The sequence below is a fragment of the Rosa rugosa genome, chromosome 7, assembly GCF_958449725.1.
Source record: "Rosa rugosa chromosome 7, drRosRugo1.1, whole genome shotgun sequence".
Lineage (NCBI taxonomy): Eukaryota > Viridiplantae > Streptophyta > Magnoliopsida > Rosales > Rosaceae > Rosa > Rosa rugosa.
Genome location: NC_084826.1, coordinates 20,651,398 through 20,673,719, shown reverse-complemented (window position 1 = coordinate 20,673,719; position 22,322 = coordinate 20,651,398). Strand labels below are relative to the sequence as shown.

Below are 22,322 nucleotides of genomic sequence, written 5' to 3'. Positions count from 1 at the left end.
GCTTGCTACGCCCGTGCATCACCGGATTCTTAGACAGTTTGATAGTTGAGCTGTTGTCACATCTCACATGTGTGCACCCTCCATCAGAATGCCCTAATTCATTCAAAATCCTTTTTATCCAGAGAGCTTGACAAGCACACATTGCAGCTGCCACAAATTCTGCCTCTGTGGTTGATAAAGTCGCTATTGGCTGCTTCTTCGAACTCCACGAAACTGCTCCAGAGCTCAGCAAAAATACATACCACTTGTACTCTTCCTATCCTCCATATCTCCGACATAGTCGCTATCCGTAAATGCAAGAAATTCACCACTTCCTCCTTTCTTGTAATGAATTCCAAAGTTTACAATCCCTCTCAAATATCGAAGTGCCCTTTTTGCTACTTGTAGATGAAGCTCTGTAGGTTTAGACATGTATCTACTTATGAGGTAAGTGCCAAACATCATATCTGGTCTTGTGGCCGTGTGATACATCAAACTGCCCACCAATTGCTTGTAGTACGTTTCATCCACAGTAATGCCATCTTCATCTTTGTTGATTTTGCATCCAGGAACTATTGGATTATTAACTGAATTGCTCTCCATCATACCAAACCTCTTCAAAACTTCCGGTGCATATTTGTTTTGGCATATGTAGATACCATCTGACCTCTGTAACACTTCAATCCCAAGGAAAAAACGCATCTTCCCCAAGTCCGACATGTCGAACTCTCTCATCATAGAACTCTTGAACTCGGACAGCATAATTTCATCATCACCAGTAAATATTAAATCGTCAACATAAACACTTACAATGATGATCTTTCCTTCCCTGCTTTTCTTAGTGAACAATGTCTACTCGCTGTCACACCTTTGGAAACCTTCATTGATGAAGTGTGCTTCGATTCGGCTAAACCAAGCTCGTGGAGCTTGCTTTAATCCGTACAAAGCTTTATGCAACTTGTAAACTAGATGTTTGCTGCCCCTTTTCTCATACCCCTTCGGTTGTTCAACATAGACATCTTCGTTCAGCTCACCATGAAGAAAGGCCGATTTGACATCCAACTGAAAGTTTTTCCAGCTTTTCTGTGCTGCTAAAGCAATAATCATCCTCACCGTATCCAACCTTGCCACTGGTGCAAAAACCTCCGTGTAGTCTATGCCATGCTTTTGTGAGTACCCTTTAGCAACTAGCCTTGCCTTGTGCTTATCAATGTCCCCATGCTCATTGTACTTCGTTTTGTACACCCACTTCACTCCGATTTTTTTCGCTCCAACCGGCAGCTCAGTGAGTGACCAAGTCTTGTTCTTCTCTATGGAATTGATCTCACAGTCCATAGCACATCTCCAATTTGCATTCTTTACTGCCTCTTCGAAATGAATAGGATCAGTTGACATAACTAATGCCATGTTTGCTTCATCTTCAGATAATCCTTCCCCAGTAACATAATCTTGCATCCACACCGGAGGACCCCTCACTCTCTCTTCATCTTCCCCTACTTCATCTCTAGTTCTATCTCCCTCACCGATCTCTACACCACTGTTTCTCTCCTCACCATCATTAACATCTTCACCTCCACTGTCACTCTCCCTATCTACCTCACTGTTTTCTTCATTCTCACTCTAATCTAAGTCTAAAAGAATTTGCTTCTCATAAGACACATCCCAATCCCACTGTTTTTCTTCTTCGAAAACCACATCCCTACTTACTACAATCTTCTTAGTGGTAGGATCAAACAATCTATACCCCTTTGACTCCTCACTAACTCCCAAAAATACACAAGGAAAACTTTTATTATCAAGCTTACCTCTTCTCACATCTAGAATGTGTACATGAGCCAAGCAACCAAAGACTCGGAAGTGATCTACTGAAGGTTTTATCCCGCTCCATGCTTCTTGCGGTGTAATATCTTTTACTGCCAATGTCGGACACCTGTTTAGATCATAGAATGTCCAATTCACTGCCTCCGGCCAAAATATCTTCGGAATTCCTTTGTCAGAAAGCATCGATCGAACCCTGTTCATCACTGTTCTGTTTTTCCTTTCGGCTACACCATTGTGTTGTGGAGTGTATGCCGTGGTCAGCTGCCTCTTGATTCCCTTTCGTCTGCAGAACTCGTTGGAAGTGAATTCTCCTCCCCTATCAGTTCGTAAACACTTCACAAACATCCCTGTGTCCTTTTCCACCATTATTTTGAACCTTTTAAAGCAATTCAGTGCCTCCGACTTTTCAACCAATAAAAACACCCATGATTTCCGACTACACAATGTGTACCTCTTTCCACTGTTAGACTCAGGTGAGATGGGCCCACAAATATCGGCGTGAATCAACTCCAATTTCTGACTTGCTCTCCAAGTGCTTTTCTTCGGCATGGCATCTCTATGTTGCTTGCCATTGATACAATCCGTGCAGGTCATGCTTGAGGCAGGAAATTGGGGAAGTCCACGTACCATCTTCTTCCACTGCAGGGTTCTTAGTCCTTTATAGCTCAAATGGCCATATCGTCTATGCCAAAGGTAGGAGAGGTCTTGAGAGCTTGTGTGAAAACATCTTTCTGGTTGAGCTTGTGTAGGGACTTGAACTTGAGTCTGTGCTAGCAGGATGAACATTCTGTTGGCGCTCATTAGGGTTTGAATGATTAAACCCTTCTCTGGATGGTAAATCTTACAGACTCCTCCCTGAATTAAGATTGCCAAACCTCTCTCTTGAAGTTGTCCTATGCTTAAGAGATTATTTTTGAGCTCTGGAACATAGTACACTTCATTGACAACATGATTAACTCCATTCAATAATAGTTTCACATTCCCTTTTCCAGCCACACTCATGGCACGTTTACTTACTTGGAATGGAAAATAATCATGAATCGGAGACAAGTGGAATGGGAGAAGAAAGGAATCGGTATTGATTCCGGAGGAATGATTCCTAAACCCATCTCCCCCCTTCGTAATCGAATTCCTGAGTATTCAGGAATCGATTCCTGATAAATAGGTGGGACCTACACCAATTCCCATTCCTTCATGTGTTAGTAAACACAGGAATTCTTTTACCTGGAATCATTCCGATTCCTTTATGTGTTAGTAAACACATGGGTATTTTTACTCCGTAATCATTCCATTACATTCCATTCCATTCCAAGTAAGTAAACGTGCCCTCATTCTACTATTGTTTCCCAACTTAACTAAATGTTGAAAACTTTCATCTAAATTGGTAAACATACCTCGATATCCACACATATGATTGGAGCACCCTGAGTCAAGAAACCATGCATCATTCCGTTTCACATCATGCAACTCAACATACGACATCAGTAGCATCTCATCCTCTTCATTCAGCTCTACATAATTGGCTTCCTTGTTCAAACTTGGACATTCATATTGGAAATGTCCAAGTTTGTGGAACTTGAATCATTCCACCGTGGCCCTATTGGATACTTGTCCTCTTCCATGACCTCTTCCTCTGTAATTGCTTCTTCCTCGGCCTCTTCCTCCAACTCTTTCATCATAGACCCTCAGTGCTTGGTTATCTCCTTCATTCCTTCGGAACTTTTGTTCATGAACAAGTAGTGAACTCTGCAATTCATCCACTGAAAGACAATTGATGTCTTTCGACTCCTCGATCGAACAAACTATGTAGTTGAACTTCTCAGTAAGTGTGCACAAGATCTTCTCAACAATCTTCACATCAGGCATGTTCTGTCCAAGATTCCTCATATCGTTTTCCACCAGCATCACCCTTGCAAAGTAATCTGTGACAGATTCTCCAAGTTTCATCTCCAACACTTCAAAATTCCTGCGAAGGATTTGAAGTTGAGCACGCTGCACCCTTGCGTTTCCTTGGTACTTGACCTTCATGGAATCCCACAGTTGCTTTGCCGTCTCCTTCTGAGCAATTGTCTTCAGAATGGACTTGTCAATGGATTGGAAAAGATAATTCTTGGCCTTCAGATCCTTTAGCTTTGTCTCCTCCAAGGTTTTTCTCTGTGCACCAGTTAAAACTTCTCCAGGAGCAGGTTTTGCATACTCCGTCTCAATAACACTCCAATACTCCTTTGAACATAGGAGATTCTCCATTAGCATGTTCCAATGCTCATAATCCCCATCAAACTTTGGGATGCAAGGTTGCGCAAAGTTACTTGACTCTGCTGCCATCTTTTCACCTCCTGACTCTGTGTTTTGGAAATCACTCGAAAAGACTGTGGCTTTTCTTTCAGGCCCAGTGGGGGCTCTGATACCAGTTTGTTGGGAATGAGAACAAGAGAACAAAGAACTCAAACACAATAACTGGACTGAATGACTTGATTCTTTATTGAATAACAGTGGCTATTTTATAGCCTTACATGAATAAACAGAATAGCTAGAAAGCAACCCACGCTTACAGAAACGTGGTAGATGCAACAAGAGAAAAAATCAAAACAGAAATCCCTCAAGAAAGTGTCAAAGCTGTGAACAACTTCCTAAAGACTAGGGACTTATTTAAACTGCAACTAAAACCCAATCAGCAATAATCCTAAAACTATCAGGAAACCAAATAACCCTTCATAAACAACCATCTCAACCTGCCAAAACGAAAAATAAAAAATCAACGTGAAATCCATTTAAATTCAGTATGTAACCAAAAAATGAATGAAAAATCTCTTCCTTCTCCGTTTGTGGATACCTATATAGCCAAACCTCAGTCACATACATGCTTAACTAATCAGATCTGTAACATATTCTCGTCCGTACGCTAAACATCTCATCGATAAATTAAAAGAAAAGTTTCAAATATGTATAGGCCTCATTGATAGATTATAAGTTTCAAATATAGATCTACAATTGGTACAAGTGTCGTCGACAGAAACAAAAACCAGAATTTGAGAGTAGTGACTGATGATGTCGAGAGAAACATGATTATCAATGGAATATGACTGATGATGAGATAACAGGTAGGAGAGATCCAGAAATTAAAGTTAATACGAATTGAAAAAAAAAAGAGGACGCCAGGATTCTACCTAGTCTCCGTTGCCTTCTGGATGGAGGAAGAGATGAGTGCGACCTGAAAGGCCGCTATTCTTTTAGAGAGAGAGAGAGATTAGGATTTTTATTCGGGAAAAATTTAGAAACAGTACTCCAACTATGACCCATTCTAAATTTTCATACCCAACTTTCCGAAACTATCACATTGGTACCCCAAATAGCCAGTCCGACCCAACAAAAGTACCCGCCGTCCATGACGGTGTTAACTTGCTAATTTTAGAGGGGTATTTGGGTCATTTCCTTATCTGTCTCCTCCACCAAAGCAAAGTCGCAGATCCCATCTCCCTCCTCTCGTCGCCTCTTTGGTCTCCGATTCTCTCTCTTCGGTTTGTTGCATACCGTGGGTGAAATGAGAACCCGAGTCCGATTTTGCACTTCCAGGATTTCTTGAGGTCTTGTTGGAGAACCCAAGTTTGGGACTTCAATTGAATGGTTGTAGTGGTGGCGCGTGGGCGCGTGAACTCATTTCTATGGAGCTGATAGATCCCAAAAGCAGATCGAAGTCCGCCGGTCTTGACCATTGTCGTGGTGATTCATTGAAATGAAACTGGAGGCCAACTTGATTCCCATAAATGTGGTTAATTAGAGGGAAAAGGAAAAAATTGCAGGCGATCAGTTTAGGGTGTAGAGAGAAGATTTGAGGGCAGCCCAAATCAGTTTGAGGTTGTTGCTGGCGAAGCTCCGGTCGAGATGGAAGGGTGATGTCGGCGAGGGAGTTGCTCCAGCTATTCAGGCCTCGCACTTGGAGTGAACTCTGACTTGGGTTTGAAGACGAAGTGCAGAATGGGTCGAGGACACCCAATCAACTGAAGGGAGAGAGATTCTCTCTTTGCTTCCATACTCAAAGCAGAAGACCAGAGGAAGATTGAAGATTGCCTCCATGTCCGAAACACCACACGATAAATTAGCACCCATCACTCAAATCCTTGAATCCAAACCCGAATTTTACAAAGATACACAGAACAGAGCCCGACCCAGAACCCAGATTCAAATACATGGAGCTCGTCTTTCAAGAACATGTTCTAGGCGAAAGAAGGCAGTAACAGATTTTGGGTTTTGAATTTCTCGCAGACGACCCCAAGTACGGTGAGCGAGATCATCGGAAGTCCGTACCAGATGGTGGAGACTTTATCGGGGGATTCGGGGAAGAAGAAAAGATAGAGAAGAAGGTTTTTTTTTTTTTTTTTTTTTTGAGGAAAAGCTACCGGGTTTAAAATAGAGAGGAAAAAATATTTAAAAAACAATTATGAGTTAAGACGAGAAGTGACCAAAATATCCCTTAAATTATGCCAGCTGTCAAAAGAGTTAACGCTGTCATGGATGGCGTGTATGAAAATTGGGTTGGATTGGGTACTCCAGGTACTAATATGATAGTTTCCAAAAGTTAGGTACAAAAATTTAGAATGGGCCTTACCTCAGGTACTGTTTATATTTTTTTGGGTTTTTGTCCATTTACCCAATTTCTAGAGATTTTTTTCCCACCCCATTAAGTTTTTTTAATTCTCTCTTACCCAAAACACTCTAAGGAGGTATTCTCTAATACCCCATTAACATTTTTTTTTTGTTTTTAATTTTTTTTTAATACCATTTTACCCTTACCCTTTGTTACTTAGAGAGAGAGAGAGAGAATGGAAGAGAGAGAAACCATATGAGACTTTGCCGGAGCCGGTCACCGGTTGTCGGAATCTGGTCACCGGTTGTTTGCATGAACCCGATTTCTCCTTGAACCATGAAGCTAGGCTACGGGTTTGACAAGGATTTTGGGTAAGGATCTATCCATGCAACCTTGTTTTCGAGTTTTTGGTTGTGGTATTGATGATGGACGGAAGGAATCCGGCCAACTTTCGTCGGAATCCGGTCACCGGCCGCCACCCACCGGAAAGATTTACTGCCCCAATAGAGGGGCAATAGACTTCTATTGCCCTCCAATAGATGTCTATTACCCCTCAATAGACGTCTATTGCCCCCCAATAAACGTTTCGATCACCGAAATGGGAACTACTCTTACTAAAATTAGACAAATAAAACTTTGATTAAAATAAAAAACGAGGAGTTTACATAAATTCAAAACGTCTATTGCCCCCCAATATACACTTTTTTTTTCCCTTTTTTTCTTTCCTTCTTGGACTTCCACCCACAATTTACCCAAAGCAAAAAAGATTTTGACCATTTAACTGATAGCAATTACCAATTTGATCCATCCAATATTATAAAGGCCAGAAAATAGTTCATCATGATGTAACCAAATTAAATCCCAATTAAATATAGATCCGTGTATACACACCACCTTAGCCCAGCTTAATGACATCAAACCACTAATGGCAAATCACCTTATAGAAGGCCACGTTTCCTACATGAGTCCCGTAATATTACTTGGAAACTTTTCCTGAATGTTTGATACTTGTCCTAATAGAACTTCAGTAAGGCAATCCAAACCAAAGTTTCGCAAACAGCCAATTACTGTAAAATACTACTCAACCAATGCAAAAGTAGCAGACGACATGCACAAGTGGCAGACCTATATACTGTAAAATAATTTACCATCAACACTTCCAGTGATGACAAATTCAGCAGCCGACACAGCAATATGAGCAACCACGTCTCGGTGCATATAACTCTTCTCATACCTGTTGATGCCGCCAAATTAAGAAAACAAAAACATACATGTTGAGACAAAGCTCTTGGCCGAGAGGAGAGAGAGAGATAGTGCAGATCGGCACAGCGCAGAGGAGACAGAGAGGAGAGAGAGATAGTGCAGATCGGCGCGGCGCGGAGGAGAGAGAGATGGCGCGGGGACGAGGTAGCTCCGACCGGGTACTTGTGAAGGCGATGTGGCCGGGAGGAACCTGGAGGATCCATTTTTGAAGTTGGGCTCGGAAGAGGAGGAGGAGGACATAGTATAAAGGGACCTCGCCGGAAAACACGGGTATACCTCGCCGGAGACTTGACAGTGATGAGAGAGAGAGAGAGAGAGCCGGTTTGTGCAGATTGAGGAGAGAGAGAAACTGGATCGGAAGGAGGAGGAGAGAGGGATTGGCAGTTGTAATTCTTTAATTGTGTTGAGGGCAAAATGGTCATTTGATATTAAATTGGGTAAGTAGGAACAAAAATCTGTTGTTGGGGTAAGCGGGATAATTTTGGCCAATTTTGGTGCTTTTGGTCAAGCACCCTATTTTTTTCCCTTTTTATTATTTTCAACGATAATATATGAGAGATGAGGTTTGGGTTTGAAAACGTTCGGGGGTTATGTTGTTTTGGTCAAACTCTCCGCACTTCTCGCGCTCTTTTTGGAACGTGAAAACTGAAAAGTCGCAAACTCTTCGATGTTTTCAAAAGAAACATAACTGATTTATTCATTTAGTTTTTTTGTTTTTTTTTCAGATCACGATTGGTCTCTTCCTGAACCTCTTTTTTCGGCCGTCAGTTTTGGTCTTTTACTTTTGTCGTTATTTTCTTCTAAAACTCTTCTTCTCTCTCTCTTTTTTTTTTTCTTTCACTTTTTGGTTGATTGGTGACTTACTTTCCTAAAGCATCCATATCGCTGACCTAGAGATTTTGATCTCCGGTGTGAAAAATAGAATTACAAAATAAAAATAGAACCACCAAGGGGATTTGTATCTGGGAATTAAGAAAAGTATATTGTTATTTCAGTCGATGTTATCTATCGATCTATCGATCTATCTATCTTCATATTGATGTTATGTCATACTCTATTACGGTTAATATATTTATCTTAGCATAATATATAAAACTCTATGCCTCTCTCGAGAGAGAGTTTTCTCGCTGGCCTCCTCCTTCGTTTGGTGGCGGTGATGTACCTTCTATCAGAGAGGAGGGGCTCGCCCTTCTCTATGGTCCAAATCTTGGTGGTGACGTCGGGCTCCTCCGACAGTGCTCCGTGCTTTCAAGCTTTAGCCTGCTTTTTTCCCTTGTGGAGATGGTCGATCTTGGTGGCAGTGCATGATCTGATCGCCACTGGTAGCGGCGAGGGTGATTTGGCCGCTAACAGTGATCTCTTATGAATTACCTAAATTACTAGAAACTCATAATGAAATAATTTAATAAGTTATTTTAGTAAAATAAAAAAAGCGGAAAAAACATAATACAATTTTTATTTTAAATTTCTAAGAAAGTATGTGACAATTGATGAGTCTTCACTAATTAATTAATCACATTTGCATTGCACGAATATGAAGCTAGAATTACATAAATCATATGTTATCCACATATACAAGAAGAAAATTTCTTGGCTCTGAAGAGATGTGAGCCACTGAGCCTAATGAGGCAAAGCTCAAGTTCGGCCCTGCCACACTGATACACAAACAACAACTGATGGCATGAGACTTTGATTTTATTGACAAAACAATTTAAGGAATATATATATATATATATATATATATATATATATATATATATATATATATATATATATATGAGTTGTTTTGCGTTACTTTTTTTAGGGTTAGGGTTCCTTCGGCTTCTCACAAGACATGAGTGGCACTTATACCAGTAGTGAAATTGATAATAGTGAAGCACTCAAACTTCATCAAAGGAGTTTATTATGAGTAGAAACTCATATGAGTGGCCTAAATTACCTTTCAGTCTAGAAACTCATAATAAAATAATCTATTTAGTTATTTTAGTAAATAAAATAAGTAGAAAAACATGCTACAATCTTTATAATTCTTCTTCTACTTCTGGTAAATCAAAAAGTAATCCGTCACAAAGGAGATTTCCCGCCCGCTCTTGAACCCGGAATTCCTTGTCCACCATCCAAGTACGAAGGAAGTGGGCCTTGAAGGCCGATCAACCGGCCGACGGGTCAGAAGCTTCCCAATCAAAAAAAGATTGGAAGGATCGGTGGACAGGGCCGCCGCCAATTCTTCCAAGATCTGGAGTACTACCTCCTTCTGCAAGCGCAAGGAAGGCAACAAAACTAGCTGTGACAGCATCAATGGAGGCCATAAGGCTGAGGGAACGAGAGAGTGAGAGTGAAGGGAGAAGGCTAGGAGAACAGAAGACGAGGGCGCCGTCAAAACTGGTTGAGAGAGAAAAGTCGCTCTCCTATGGTTTAAAATTGAAGTATTCATAGGTTATAACCCAAGCTGGGGCATAAAGGTTATAATAGAAGTTTGCGTTAGTGATTGAATGGCCTTTTTTTTCAAATAGGCGTCCTTTTCATAAACAAATTTAGTGGACAAATCATCTGTTAGAAGAGTTATTATCCATTTTGAAAAACTTACGTTTTATTAAACATGCAAAGAAGACTAAGAAGAAAGAAATAAAGAAAAACAAAACAAATATTCTTAAGGAGTTCAAACTCTCATCATGTAATTATATGGCTACTTATATATTTTTTTTTTTTACAAATAATCATATAGATTTCATTAATACGGTAAGGCCAGAATGACCATTACATATCCTTCCGCTACCATGTACAGATAGACAAGAAGCTGTGATGCAGTAGACACCACGGTGATACATAGGATAGGACCATTCATTCGAAATGTCATGCATGCTCACTTATTCAAAGCGAGCCTATTAACTATGACACAGTACGCATAGTAATAGGCAAGTTTAAATTAAAAAAACTAACTAGAGGGTGGGTATAAAAACCCACCAGTCATTCCGGACCCAAAAGGGCCAGGCCCAGAATCAATGTGCCATGCTCCAGGCTGAACCATCTGCCCAAGGCGAAAAGCCCCACTAGACATTGTGGACCCCAACAAAAGTCCAAAACTAACTAGGGCACCCAACCCAGATGGAGGCCCAACAAGCTTAAGGCCCAAAAGTAGCTTCTCTGCTGGAGACCACCATGACGACGGCGCCGCCATCAACGTTGGCCGATCAGACCTCTTCCACAAGGAGAGAACTCCTGCCTTCGACATCACCCAGATCCGGGTTCGAACTCGGGTCCGAAGACAATCCATTTGCACAGCTACCCAAAGTAATCTGGGCACCCAGAGCCGAATCGGGTTCAAGGTGCCATCGCCATGAATCACCGCCCCTATGTTCCACCATAGCCAGTAGTCTATACTCCCTACAACAGGAAACAAGAACATGGTGAAGTCTGCACAACCCAGCACCGCCTCCATCAGCAGCCAAACCTGCACCGCCGCACTCCAAGTGGAATTCCAAATGAACCCAATCAAACCAGCACCGCCTCGCTCCACCGATGTCGTCGCCAGAAGACGACCCAGTCGCAGGTGGTCGCGGGTCTTCCTCTTCCGAACCCGTGGTCGAATCCCCCACTCCAGACGCGATCGATCTCGAGTATGATTCACAGTTGCAGGCTTAGCATCCTCGAACGCAGCAGGAAATCGGAGGCAGAGAACCCAAAAGATAGTCGTCAAGAGATCTCGACATTGAATTCTGGCGAAGCAGGCTCCGACCAGTGATGGCGTCGACGCTTCAAAGCATCCTTGAATACCCAAGCCAGGGCGGCTAGGGTTTACTGGTGGCAGAGCTCTCATGATTATTTTAGAACTTACACTGGTACCCCCTTGATTCTTTATATGGCTACTTATATCATGTCTCCTGAACTGATCAAAATGAAAATAATAATAATAATAATAATAATGTAAACTAGAGAATTATTCCGACTTCATTACTCTAAGGCTGTGTTTGTTTCACAGATTTTGGGCATTGGGAAAGGAATGTCATTCATTTCCTGTGTTTGGGAGTGACAATGGAAGGGAAAATGATGCCCAATGGAAAGGAAAAAGAGGTGGAAATGATTCCCCCCAACCCACCCCAGGATCCACTTTTCCAATGAAAAGGAAAATTATTCCTTTCCTTTCCACAAACCAAATAGAGCCTAAGCGTCATGAGACTTGGCTTATGTAATCTTTCCCCAGAAGGTCTAAGTGTGGCCTTGGTAACTATCCCCTTTCTCTTATTATATTTAAAATCATAGCTCGCTCCAAATAGTAATTCGAATGCAGCCGAAACAGTGCGGTCCCTCAAATGTGGATGACAATCCTTCAGAACTTTCAAGGGAATTTTGATTTTGTTTTTACTCCACTCGTGTTCTTTAAAGTCTTCCAAGGCTAAAATAGGCATGTCATTGTTTGAGTCACTTGTTCTTCAGAAAGACCACGACAATCCGCGCGAGAATGCGGTTTGTAACTGGAGGTCTTATGTTTGGAGCAGTTAGCCTAGCCCTTTTGGTAAGGGTTTTCGCTTGACTTCCCAATGGCTAACGTTCACGAAGAGACACTAGTTGGTCCCACTGGGCGTGACAAAATGTTTGACGCGGAAACCAGTTGGCTTGCAAACTGTCTCTTTTGAGCGATTGCGCGGGCGTGCCAGCACCGTGGGGTGCAGTCGTCGGGGTAGTCCCTTGACCTGACTTCTTCTTCAAGCGTTTGTGGACGAGGAGAGCACCAACCTCGCCACAAGGTTCTTCTCTAGCCTTCCGGAAAAGGACTTTCTGCCTTACGGATAAGGACTTTGGGTGTGATCTCTTCGCGTCACCGAATCGATACTTAGTATTGCAGACTAAGCAGAGCAATCACTGGGAAGTTTGGAGAAAGCACGGGTTGCGCTAAAGCGTGACTTTAGCTTCGCTGGGTTGCGAGGGCGTTACCCTTGCTTCGCTGGTAGTAACGGTGGCGGTTGCGCTTGCAGTCGGCTCCTGGGGAGACTAGGACTGGAAGTACGGTCGCCGGGTTGGTCTGGTGATGCTGACAGTCGGCTCTTGGAGAGACTGGGACTGGCGGGCGGTCACCGGGTTTCAACGAGGTTGAAGGTTTGCTCCGGGGAGGCTTTGTAATCGCTAGGATTGATTGATTTGAGAGATGTCTCTATTCGTCCTTGAAACCTGGTATATATACTTAGGGTTTCGACTGTTCCTTGTCATAGAAGGGATATTGATTGAAGTTTCCTATTCAATCCTCGCTACCCGACTCCAATAAGGTTTCGTTTTCCTCATGGATCATGGAATGGGTGAAGCTGTAACCCAAACCCGAGTAGGCTTATTTTTGGGCCGCAGGTATCGGCCCGCTGTGCTAAATCCACTAAAGGATCTTGCCAAAATTACTTTTGGGCTCAAACAGTCATATCAACAACAGACGTGCAATTATTCCAAGTATAACCCCGAACTTTTGTCAGGTCTACGAAAACTCCCTGTGGCAGAGTGTAGTGGTGAAACATTCTCTCCAAACATCCAAAGATTGAACTTGTAAGTAATAATCTGGTGCATTAACTCTAATTATTTGGGTCAAATGAGCAACCCCCTCGTACTCCACTGAAGTGCACTTTTAACACGAACTCGCCGCGCCTTTCCCGCCTGTCACGCGGGTGACCCGGGTTCGATCCCCGGCAACGGCGCCAAAAATTGATACGCTCAAAGCAAGCGCATAATTTAACCCTGAAAATATCGTTAGTAGTATAAGCAAATAGGGATCGTTCTATTCCGGAGATTGAGGGTACACCTGTCATTGTCAAACAATTAAACAATTAAAATTAAAACAAAGTATAATATTCACAAAGATATTCACAAGTATAAACATTATTTACGAAAAATGGGGATTTTGTTTTTGGTTTTTTCGAAAATAAAACTAAGTTAACAAAACAATTAAAATGCAAAAACATAAAAATATAAATGGAATGAGAGAACAAAGATCAAACTGAAAACTATGATTAAAATTGATTCAATTTCTAACATTGTTCATCTAAGTCATGAGAAAGGAGTTGATCATGTGAAACATTCGAAAGCAAATGAATTCCCATATTTTACTTTTCAATGCTAATTAACCTAAGCGAAAGCACCTAGATCAATCCTATCAAACATGTAATCAAGCCCTAGAAAGCTAGTCAATCATGTCATGTTTAACGCATTACACATAGAGAAAGGCTATCAACTCAAGTGTACAACTTAGTATGGAAAAGTCCACCTAATTGCAATCCTTGTTAATTAAATTCGATCTTTGTACAAAACCTTTACCACTTTGATTCAAGTTTACACAAAACGAAAAGTCGATTTCATGTTCTTAAACCTAGCACCAATTATATCGAAACCCTAAGTGTTTGCAACCACATAAGATTAAAATACAAAAGTTATCTATAACGCAAATTTAATTAAACAAACCCACATAAGCAACTCTCGAATTACAATAATAGAATCTGAAAATTCTCATTTAATCATAAAAATTCCAGAAATAATAACTTTGTTCAATCACGAATGTCAACTAAAGCAAACCAACAAAATTCAAACAAAGGTTACAAAGTAGAGGTCGAATTACACCGTGGATGGAAGATGAGGATGGATGATTTTCGTTGTGATCCTTGAAGCTTGAAATTAAGCAAGTCTTCAATGGTGGATGGTGGAGGAATAGTCACGGCTCCTTCTTCTCCCTTCGGCCTTGCTTGAACTCCGTGGCTTGCTTTAGAGGATGGAGAGAAAATGAGAGAAGCTCACGGCAACAATATAATTTTTCTGAATTTTTCTAAGGGATGTGGAACCCCTTTTCAACGTCAAAGAGGTGGGTATATATAGGAGCACGGCTAGGGTTCACAAAGCAATCAGAAATTTCCACATAGCTTCCACCAATGAGAATTCGCCAAGTAAGCTTTGTGATGTAGTCCAACCAATCATAGAATGCCAAGTAATCCGTGTGATGTGTTTCAACCAATCAAAATTCTCTAAAATACCTCCCTAATATTTAATTGCCGAATTTCCTTGGAATTATTCTGATTTTCTTCATGAATTTCGGCTAATATTCCTTTAGGGAATTTAGGGATGCACCTAGACACGTTTTCAGCTTTTCTTGGTCTCCACATTTTTCTCTTTCCTTTTATTTCTCCCTTGAATCTCTCTTGGCGTCATCTCCTTGATTATTTCTGATTTTCACGTTGGCAATCACACCAAATTATTCCTCCAACAATATTTCCTTCCCATAAAAGTCTCCCAAGAAAATCTCTCCTTGAAATCCTCAATCAATCATCTTTAATTCCCATGTTGTCACCTTGTTTTTCTCCTTAAGTATTACACGGCAAATTTAATCCCCAAGGAAAATATATTTTCCTTTTTAAAAACTCTTCCTTGATTTCCTCTTGCTTTGGACGGCAAAACTCTTAAGTCTCCACATTTTTCTCTTGACGTCACAAAACCCTAGTTTACATGGGCTTTATCCACTTTTGCCGAAAGTCCATCTTGCTTGATAATTCTTGGGCCTTCTTGCGTCCTCTTCAAGCCTTGATGTTTCCAACGTCATGTCCATCATAATTTCGGTCACACATCTCAATGGGCTTCAGAGTTTTGCTTCACACAGTTTCCTCTTTCGAACAGGATTTCCTGGTTGGACCAGGAAAGCTTCATTTCTTCATTTCTGCTCATTTGTGCATCCCTTTGTATCTCATCTTGTTTCCCTCCAACGTTCTCTAGCTCCTCTTTCCATTTATGAGCTCATTTCAGCTCATTTATTCCAAGTACCTGAAAATAGAAACTGGTAAGAAAAATAGAAACTTTCCTAAAATGAAAAATGGCAACTTTCCTAAACTGAAAATTGAAACTTTCCAAAAATGAAAAATAGAAACTACAAAATAGAAACTTTCTACAAATAGGAACTTTCCCAATCAAAGAATGGAAACTTTCCTAAACAGAGTTTTATTAAGGAAATAACGCAGAAAATGTAGGGAAATGCAGTTAAAACGTCGCATTAAAATGCTCTTATCAGTAGTGGTGAAACATTCTCTCCAAACATCCAAAGATTGAACTTGTAAGTAATAATCTGGTGCATTAACTCTAATTATTTGGGTCAAATGAGCAACCCCCTCGTACTCCACTGAAGTGCACTTTTAACATGAACTCGCCGCGCGCATTCATCAAACTTTGGTTTGGGAGGATCAGAGTTCTCCATTGCTCATCTTTTCCAACAGTTATAATTTTCAAACTTGCTTCACTACTGTGAACTTCGTTCTTCTCCCAACAACAGCATACCACTTTACACTCGCGAGTAGATGAATTAAAAGCAAAATCCATGGTGTTAGTATACTCAGGTCCATCAGGCAAGTATAGCACTTGTTGGGCTGCAGGGTTTCTGATACGAAAAACCCTAGAATTACCAAGACTTCTCTCCAAACACAAGCCTCCATAAGTTGAAATAAACTTGAACTTTTCATCAGCGGTACGATAAAACTGATCGGTTGGACGGCTTCGATCCACATGTTTTAGAACGAACTAGTCATCTTGAATCAACGAACACCATTGCTTGCACACACACTTGCACCGTAGCAAAGACACGACTGGCAACCAGCTCGAAATCTCAATGATGGTATCAAAAGGAAGTTTTGGTAGTTTTATGGCTTTCAAACTACGCCCTTTATTTCTTTTGTTCGAACGCACCATCTACAGAGTAGAGACTCAGGAAAGAAATATTTTTTTTATTTCCGAGATGATAGCAAAGAGAGGACTGACGAAGAGGGATAGAGATGATTAGAAAGGAACCCTAAGAGCAACGTTGGGTGAGAAAAGCGATGTAGATCGATCCGACTATATATATAAGAACGGAGTGTTCGAAAAAGCTATACCCCTACATATATAATAGCAACATTTAAGTCCTACTAAAAAAGGAACCGCAGAGTCCCAATAGAACTGAGACGCTTAACAATTCACTCTATATTTTCAATTTAACAAAACCTAATATGTATAAAGAGCAACATGATCAACCTCCGCCTAGATACAATGACGTTTTTTTGCAGACCAATTCCGTAAAATAGCACAGATTTAATTGAAAACATCGATCAAATACAAGCCAACTCATACTTTGTCGAACTCAAAGAACAAAATGAATTACTGGAGACGTTTAAGAGTGTAGTTATATGTTTTGATAATATCTGTATAAATCAAAGCTCAAAATCTTCCTAGTATTGTGAAGCCAGAATCACTAGATCAGAACTTTAGAAATAAAAACTCTTCTAAACCACCAATATGTCCCATCTTTTTGGCATCATGTTTGTAGTTTTGTACCAAGTCACCATCTTGAGCAAGTCCTTAGTCCTCAATCCTCATCCAAACCCCTATCCAATAAAGTTTGAGCTTAAATCTCATTCTGATCCACCCTAGTCAAACAGCAATCAAATAAATGCCCATCTTGCCAAGACATCCCTCTTTGATCATTATTTTGCTTAACGAATTAGTTTAATGCATCTTGTGCGTATATTATAAGAGCAACTCCAACAGCTTCTCCATATTTTGATTTTTCTCTACTTTAGGGAAAAATAAGTCTCTTTTGCTCCAACAGATTCTCTATAACTATCTCTATTTTAGAGAAAGTGAGGAAAGAGAAAACCAAATTCCCTATATTTACAGCAATCTCTAAAAATCTAAGGAAGAATATGAAGATTTTAGAGATTGCTGTAAAATAGGGAATCTGTTAGAGTTAGAGAAGAAAAATATGCTAAAGCTTTGACTTTTGCTTCCCTATTATACAAAAATTATGGGGAAGCTGTTGGAGTTGCTCTAAGAAACTAAGAAAGATTGCATTGTTTCCTTCAACTATACCCTATGACATGATCAATCACAAAATATCTAGTTAAATAACAATGCACCAAATTACACGATGCATCTAGTGGGAAAAAAAAAATTACATGACGCATATCTATTTTTCTTCTGTATCCAAATCCACGTAGTTCATATCCTTTGCCCTTTCCAATTCCGACATTATAGGACCTAAACGCACACGCAGTCAACCCTTATCCAAATTTGATACCCCCAAACCCCATAAAACAACCAGTCAAAACCATGAGTCCCAGTCCCAAACCCGGCCCCAAGCCCAAGTCAGTTCCCACCTCGGATAGTCCCAAAACCGGGGCACAGTATTTCTAGCCCGAATCCGCGGGCGCCGCGTGTCCAGCCGTTGATTTTACCTTCCTTTTTGGGCAACTTGCCGTTTATTCCACGCGGATGGATTCTCCAACTTTTATTTTGCCTATAAATACCCAACTGAAAATGCCACTCCAAATCACACACATACCCAAATTTCAAAACGTTGAATTCGAAAGCAAATGCAATTGACCGAGTTGATACCTGGTTTGCCCGAAGAAATAGCCTACGAGTGCCTGACTCGGCTGCACTACTCGGCCCACCGAGTCGCCTCCCGAGTCTGCCGCCGATGGGGGGAGCTCATTAAGAGCAGAGACTTCTACAACCACAGAAAGCAATACGGGTTCACCCACAAGGCCGCTTCTTTAATCCAAGCGCTTCCGGTCCGAACCGGGTCGAAGCCGGCCGGACCCGCAGTTTACGGCTTGTCTGTTTTCGACCCGGCGAGCGGGGACTGGGCCCGGGTCAACCCGGTTCCGGAGTACCCGGACGGGCTGCCGCTGTTCTGTCAGGTGACGAGCTCCGAGGGGAAGCTGGTGGTGATGGGAGGGTGGGACCCGGCGAGTTACCAGCCGGTGAGACACGTGTTCGTGTGCGAGTTCACGACGCAGCGGTGGAGTAAAGGGAAGGACATGCCGGAGGTCCGGGTGTTCTTCGCCGCCGGGGAACTGGACGGCCGGGTGTACGTCGCCGGAGGGCACGACGAGAACAAGAACGCGCTGAGGTCGGCGAGGGTTTACGACGTGAGGGCGGACGAGTGGGGCGAGCTGGGCGGGATGAGCGAGGAGCGGGACGAGTGCGAAGGGCTCGTAAACGGGTCGGAGTTTTGGGTGGTGAGCGGGTACGGTACGGACAGCCAGGGCGGGTTTGTGGGGAGCGCGGAGGTTTATGAGATCGGGTCGGGTCGTTGGAGGCGGGTCGAGGACGCGTGGAGGGCGGGTGAGTGTCCGAGGTCGTGCGTTGGGATTGGGAAGGATGGGAAGCTGTTTAGTTGGGGCGAGAGGGATTCTGCGGTGAGGTCTGGGCCGTGCGGGGTGGAGTTGGGCCGGTGGGCCTTTGTGTCCGGGTCGGAGTATCTAGGGGGACCGCATGAGTTCTTTTTGACGGGAGGGGAAAATGGGAAATTGGAGAAGGTAGAGATGTGTGAGGAGTTCTCTGGGTTCGTTCAGTCCGGTTGCTTCGTGGAGATATGAGAGCTCACTTCTTTTACTGCAAGGATATTTTTGTACAGTTAGAAGCACTTTTCTTGCTTGTAAGTAGGAAGAGCAAGATTATTGCATGGAAGTTCTTTTACATCATGTAAAATATTTTGCTTTCTGGGTGGCTAAAGCACACACCCCTTCCATGAGTAAATGTGTTTCGATGACTATTTACAGTTCTAGGAGTTCGAGGTTGCTGGAATACATGATTAAACATATACAGGGGAATTCATTTCCAATCACCTTGGTTCTGTTCAATCAATTGAACCAAATGCAAAAAGCTGAAGAGACAAGCCTAACCATTCAAACAGAATAAGTTGATCATCATAAAACAAGTTTGAACAAACAGGACTAGAATACCAGGACAGCAGCTGGTATTGACATACATCTACCAGTTTACCAATATTTATTCATATCACGAATTCTAACTAAAGATTTCTAGCTCTTGATCAGGAAGTCACTCTATCAAGTACACTAGCGAGAGTAGTCCAGGCTTTGACTGCGGCTCCTGCTATAGCTCCGACTTCGGCTACGGCTCCTTGAACCATAGGGAGACCTTGAGTACGATCGCTCCCGGTACCTCCTACCTCTTGGTGAAATCGACCTGTATCAAAATTGAAAAATCACCGTAAAAACAGGCATGTTTTATGCGTTTTGCTCCAGTCCCCGTGGATAATTGAGAACTTAAAAAAAGACATAAATTACCACATACCTTGAGTACCGCCTTCTCCTAGGGGAGGGTGAATAATAACCTGGACTTCGAGAGTAGGTTCGAGCATAGCGTGGTGAACGAGAATAAATGCTCCGCCTGCTGTCATATGACCGACCCCTGATAACAAATAAACATATAGGTAAATCAATAAACTACTTGTAGAGAGAATAAAAAAACCACAGCATCAAATTAACTTTAAGAACTGAAAACATACTACAAAAGCATCAGGTTTAAGTAATAAATCCATCAAAAATGGATATCCAAATCAAACTTTCATCGAAATATATCTTACCGGTCTCTTGACCTCATTTCCGAGGGTTTCTTCCTATTCTCCTCAGCAAATACAACTGTCAATTCCCGCCCAAGAAGAATCTGCCCATCCATATGGTACTTGGCATCTGCAGCATCAGCAGGGTCTATAAACTGAACAAATCCAAAGCCACGTGGATCCCTGCACCACAATAACATTTAATTATAACAGTAAAAAAAAAACCGCATGCTTACAATAATTTACCAAAGCCATTGTGTTCCTGATAATTAATAAAAGATCCAAACTCCACCAAGTTTTTTACCCTGAGCATTCAAAGCACATATATTTTACCAACACTTCCTACAAATCAAGTCAAAACATCACGTGGCCGCTAACCTTGTTGGTGCCATAGATAAAATTGAGTTGAAATTCTTCAAGTCTTCCAACTTCTTCTCAATGAATTCAAACCAAGTTTCTTCAAATCTTCATGTACCAATAAAACCATCTTGACCACTCTTACTTACTTGATTGGTCTCTTCAACACAACAGTCTTACTACTTCAATCTTGTCTTCAACACAGTACTCTTATTTACTTCATTCTTCTCTTCAACACTTTCAATAAAGCAACCAAATTCCCACAAAGCGATTGTGAATAAGTAATTAAAAAAATGAAAACACTCAGATCACAACAATAAAACTCGCCCAACTCACACACATGAAAGTTTAGTTCCATCTTACGCACCACCACAATACTAACAAAGAGCGACTCTTACAAAAATACGCACATTATTTTACTACACATCCTAATTTCCCGACACGAAAAGCATGCTTACCCAGTATAATAATCCCTAGGCAAGTAGATGTCCTTGAGGGGACCAAATTGCCCGAACGGCCCACGTAAATCCTCAGGCCTGCAAACCAAACACAATTGATAAGCTCCACACTTGCAACATGGATAAAATCCAATTGCAGAAACCTAAATCAAGCACAGAAGCACAGAAATTATAGATTCGTTATTGCAATAAAATTAAATTGCAAATTTTAAAGAGGCAAAACTTATAAGCTTTTTATTGATAAATTAACCCCAATTGCATACATCTAATTCAAGCACAACATCTATTTCAAAGCAAACAAATTCCAGATTTACCAACTAAACCTCAAAAGAATAAAATTCTCATTGGATCAACCAAAACCCAATTACCCAAATCCAAATCCTACTAATCTAACACCCTAATTGCACAAATCTAAATCAACAAATTTATTATTGATGCAACAAAACAACAAAGAAATTGAAGAATAATATAAGAAAAATGAACTGATTACATACCGGCAGTCATGGCGAAGATTGCGGACCAAAAGACTGGTGGGAAGATCCCTAGCACGGCCTCCTCCATAGCGGCCTCTAGGGCTAGGGCTACGACGTCGTCTGCTGTAACCTCTCGGCGGTGAAGGGCTGTAACTGTAGCTTCTCCCCCTCATTGTTCTCTCACCTATTACAACAACCACACCAAAATTGAAGACGAGCCTATCGTAATTCAATCAAAAATCGAAGGGAAAAAAAAAAAAAAAATTAGGTTCAGAATTGAAGGAAAATTAGAAGGGAGAAGAAGGGTACCGTGTAGAGATTGGGCCGTGGTGAGGCGATCGAAAACAAGAGCTTTGTGATTGAATGGCTGTGGCTTCGGCTGTTGGAGATGGCCCTTTTATTTCAGTAACATTCGAGAAGGTTCTTGTAGAGGTGGTTTTGTTATTCTACTTTCCGGGTTAATTATTTTGGTGAGGATTCGGGCGATCTAGCCGTTGATTTGTAGTCAATTGTTCGATTCACTTTCTATTGGGTAACTTTTTTCCTTTTGCCTTTTTCCTTTTATTCGTCCACCACTCATCAACCTTCTCATTTTTTTTTTTCACGCTTTTTGTTTTTTAACTTTGTTTGATTTAAGAAAATGAATCTCATGGTTAGTAGCCAACTTGAATTTATCACAACTTGAATGTTTAACTACAATTTAAATTCCTTTCCAAAGTTTTAAGGTGACTGCACGAATTTTCACTATTTGCATCATGTTCGTAGTAATTTAACTAACTAACTTAACCTTAATGGTAAAAACCTCTATAAATTAACATTAAATTTCGCAAGAAAAAAAAAAGGAGCTTAAAACTTAAATGACCTGCACAAAATATCACTCCATAGTCCATCTGTTGGGCAAAGCTCATAGAAATATAAACTAAATAGATAATGACAATAATGATTTACACAATAGCATACTCACTGACGTTTTCTTACTGTTACATAGACATATAAAAGTGTTGTTTAGCATTCGCCAAGCAACAAATTATAACACC

The 22,322-nt window shown here is 41.3% G+C and overlaps 3 protein-coding genes and 1 pseudogene across 3 annotated transcripts in view; 1 reads left to right on the top strand and 3 right to left on the bottom strand.

Annotated features, from left to right (window-relative positions):
- Positions 1-3,381: 3,381 nt before the first annotated feature.
- On the bottom strand, positions 3,382-4,125 carry LOC133723019 (uncharacterized). The gene has a single exon (XM_062149854.1). It carries the CDS (start codon positions 4,123-4,125, stop codon positions 3,382-3,384), a length of 744 nt encoding a protein of 247 aa, XP_062005838.1.
- A 7,315-nt stretch (positions 4,126-11,440) lies between these two features.
- LOC133723018 (uncharacterized) lies at positions 11,441-16,342 on the bottom strand (annotated as a pseudogene).
- A 1,578-nt stretch (positions 16,343-17,920) lies between these two features.
- On the top strand, positions 17,921-19,197 carry LOC133720580 (F-box/kelch-repeat protein At1g15670-like). The gene has a single exon (XM_062146970.1). The coding sequence runs from the start codon at positions 18,001-18,003 to the stop codon at positions 19,009-19,011; it is 1,011 nt and encodes a 336-aa protein (XP_062002954.1). The 5' UTR covers positions 17,921-18,000; the 3' UTR covers positions 19,012-19,197.
- A 122-nt stretch (positions 19,198-19,319) lies between these two features.
- Positions 19,320-22,322, bottom strand: part of LOC133720587 (serine/arginine-rich SC35-like splicing factor SCL30A) — a 72,579-nt gene continuing 69,576 nt past the window's right edge. The window contains exons 2-7 of the mRNA XM_062146988.1: positions 21,595-21,634; positions 21,307-21,469; positions 20,813-20,890; positions 20,022-20,180; positions 19,730-19,846; positions 19,320-19,621 (exon numbers count right to left, since the gene is read on the bottom strand). Of these exons, the coding sequence (XP_062002972.1) occupies positions 19,492-19,621; positions 19,730-19,846; positions 20,022-20,180; positions 20,813-20,890; positions 21,307-21,458 (636 nt within the window). The 5' untranslated portion in view covers positions 21,459-21,469; positions 21,595-21,634 and the 3' untranslated portion in view covers positions 19,320-19,491. The remainder of the gene's footprint in view (positions 19,622-19,729; positions 19,847-20,021; positions 20,181-20,812; positions 20,891-21,306; positions 21,470-21,594; positions 21,635-22,322) is intronic.

Excerpts from the sequence above, each read along its gene's own strand:
- LOC133723019 (XM_062149854.1), bottom strand. The coding sequence starts at position 4,125 with ATGGCAGCAGAGTCAAGTAACTTTGCGCAACCTTGCATCCCAAAGTTT.
- LOC133720580 (XM_062146970.1), top strand. The coding sequence starts at position 18,001 with ATGCAATTGACCGAGTTGATACCTGGTTTGCCCGAAGAAATAGCCTAC.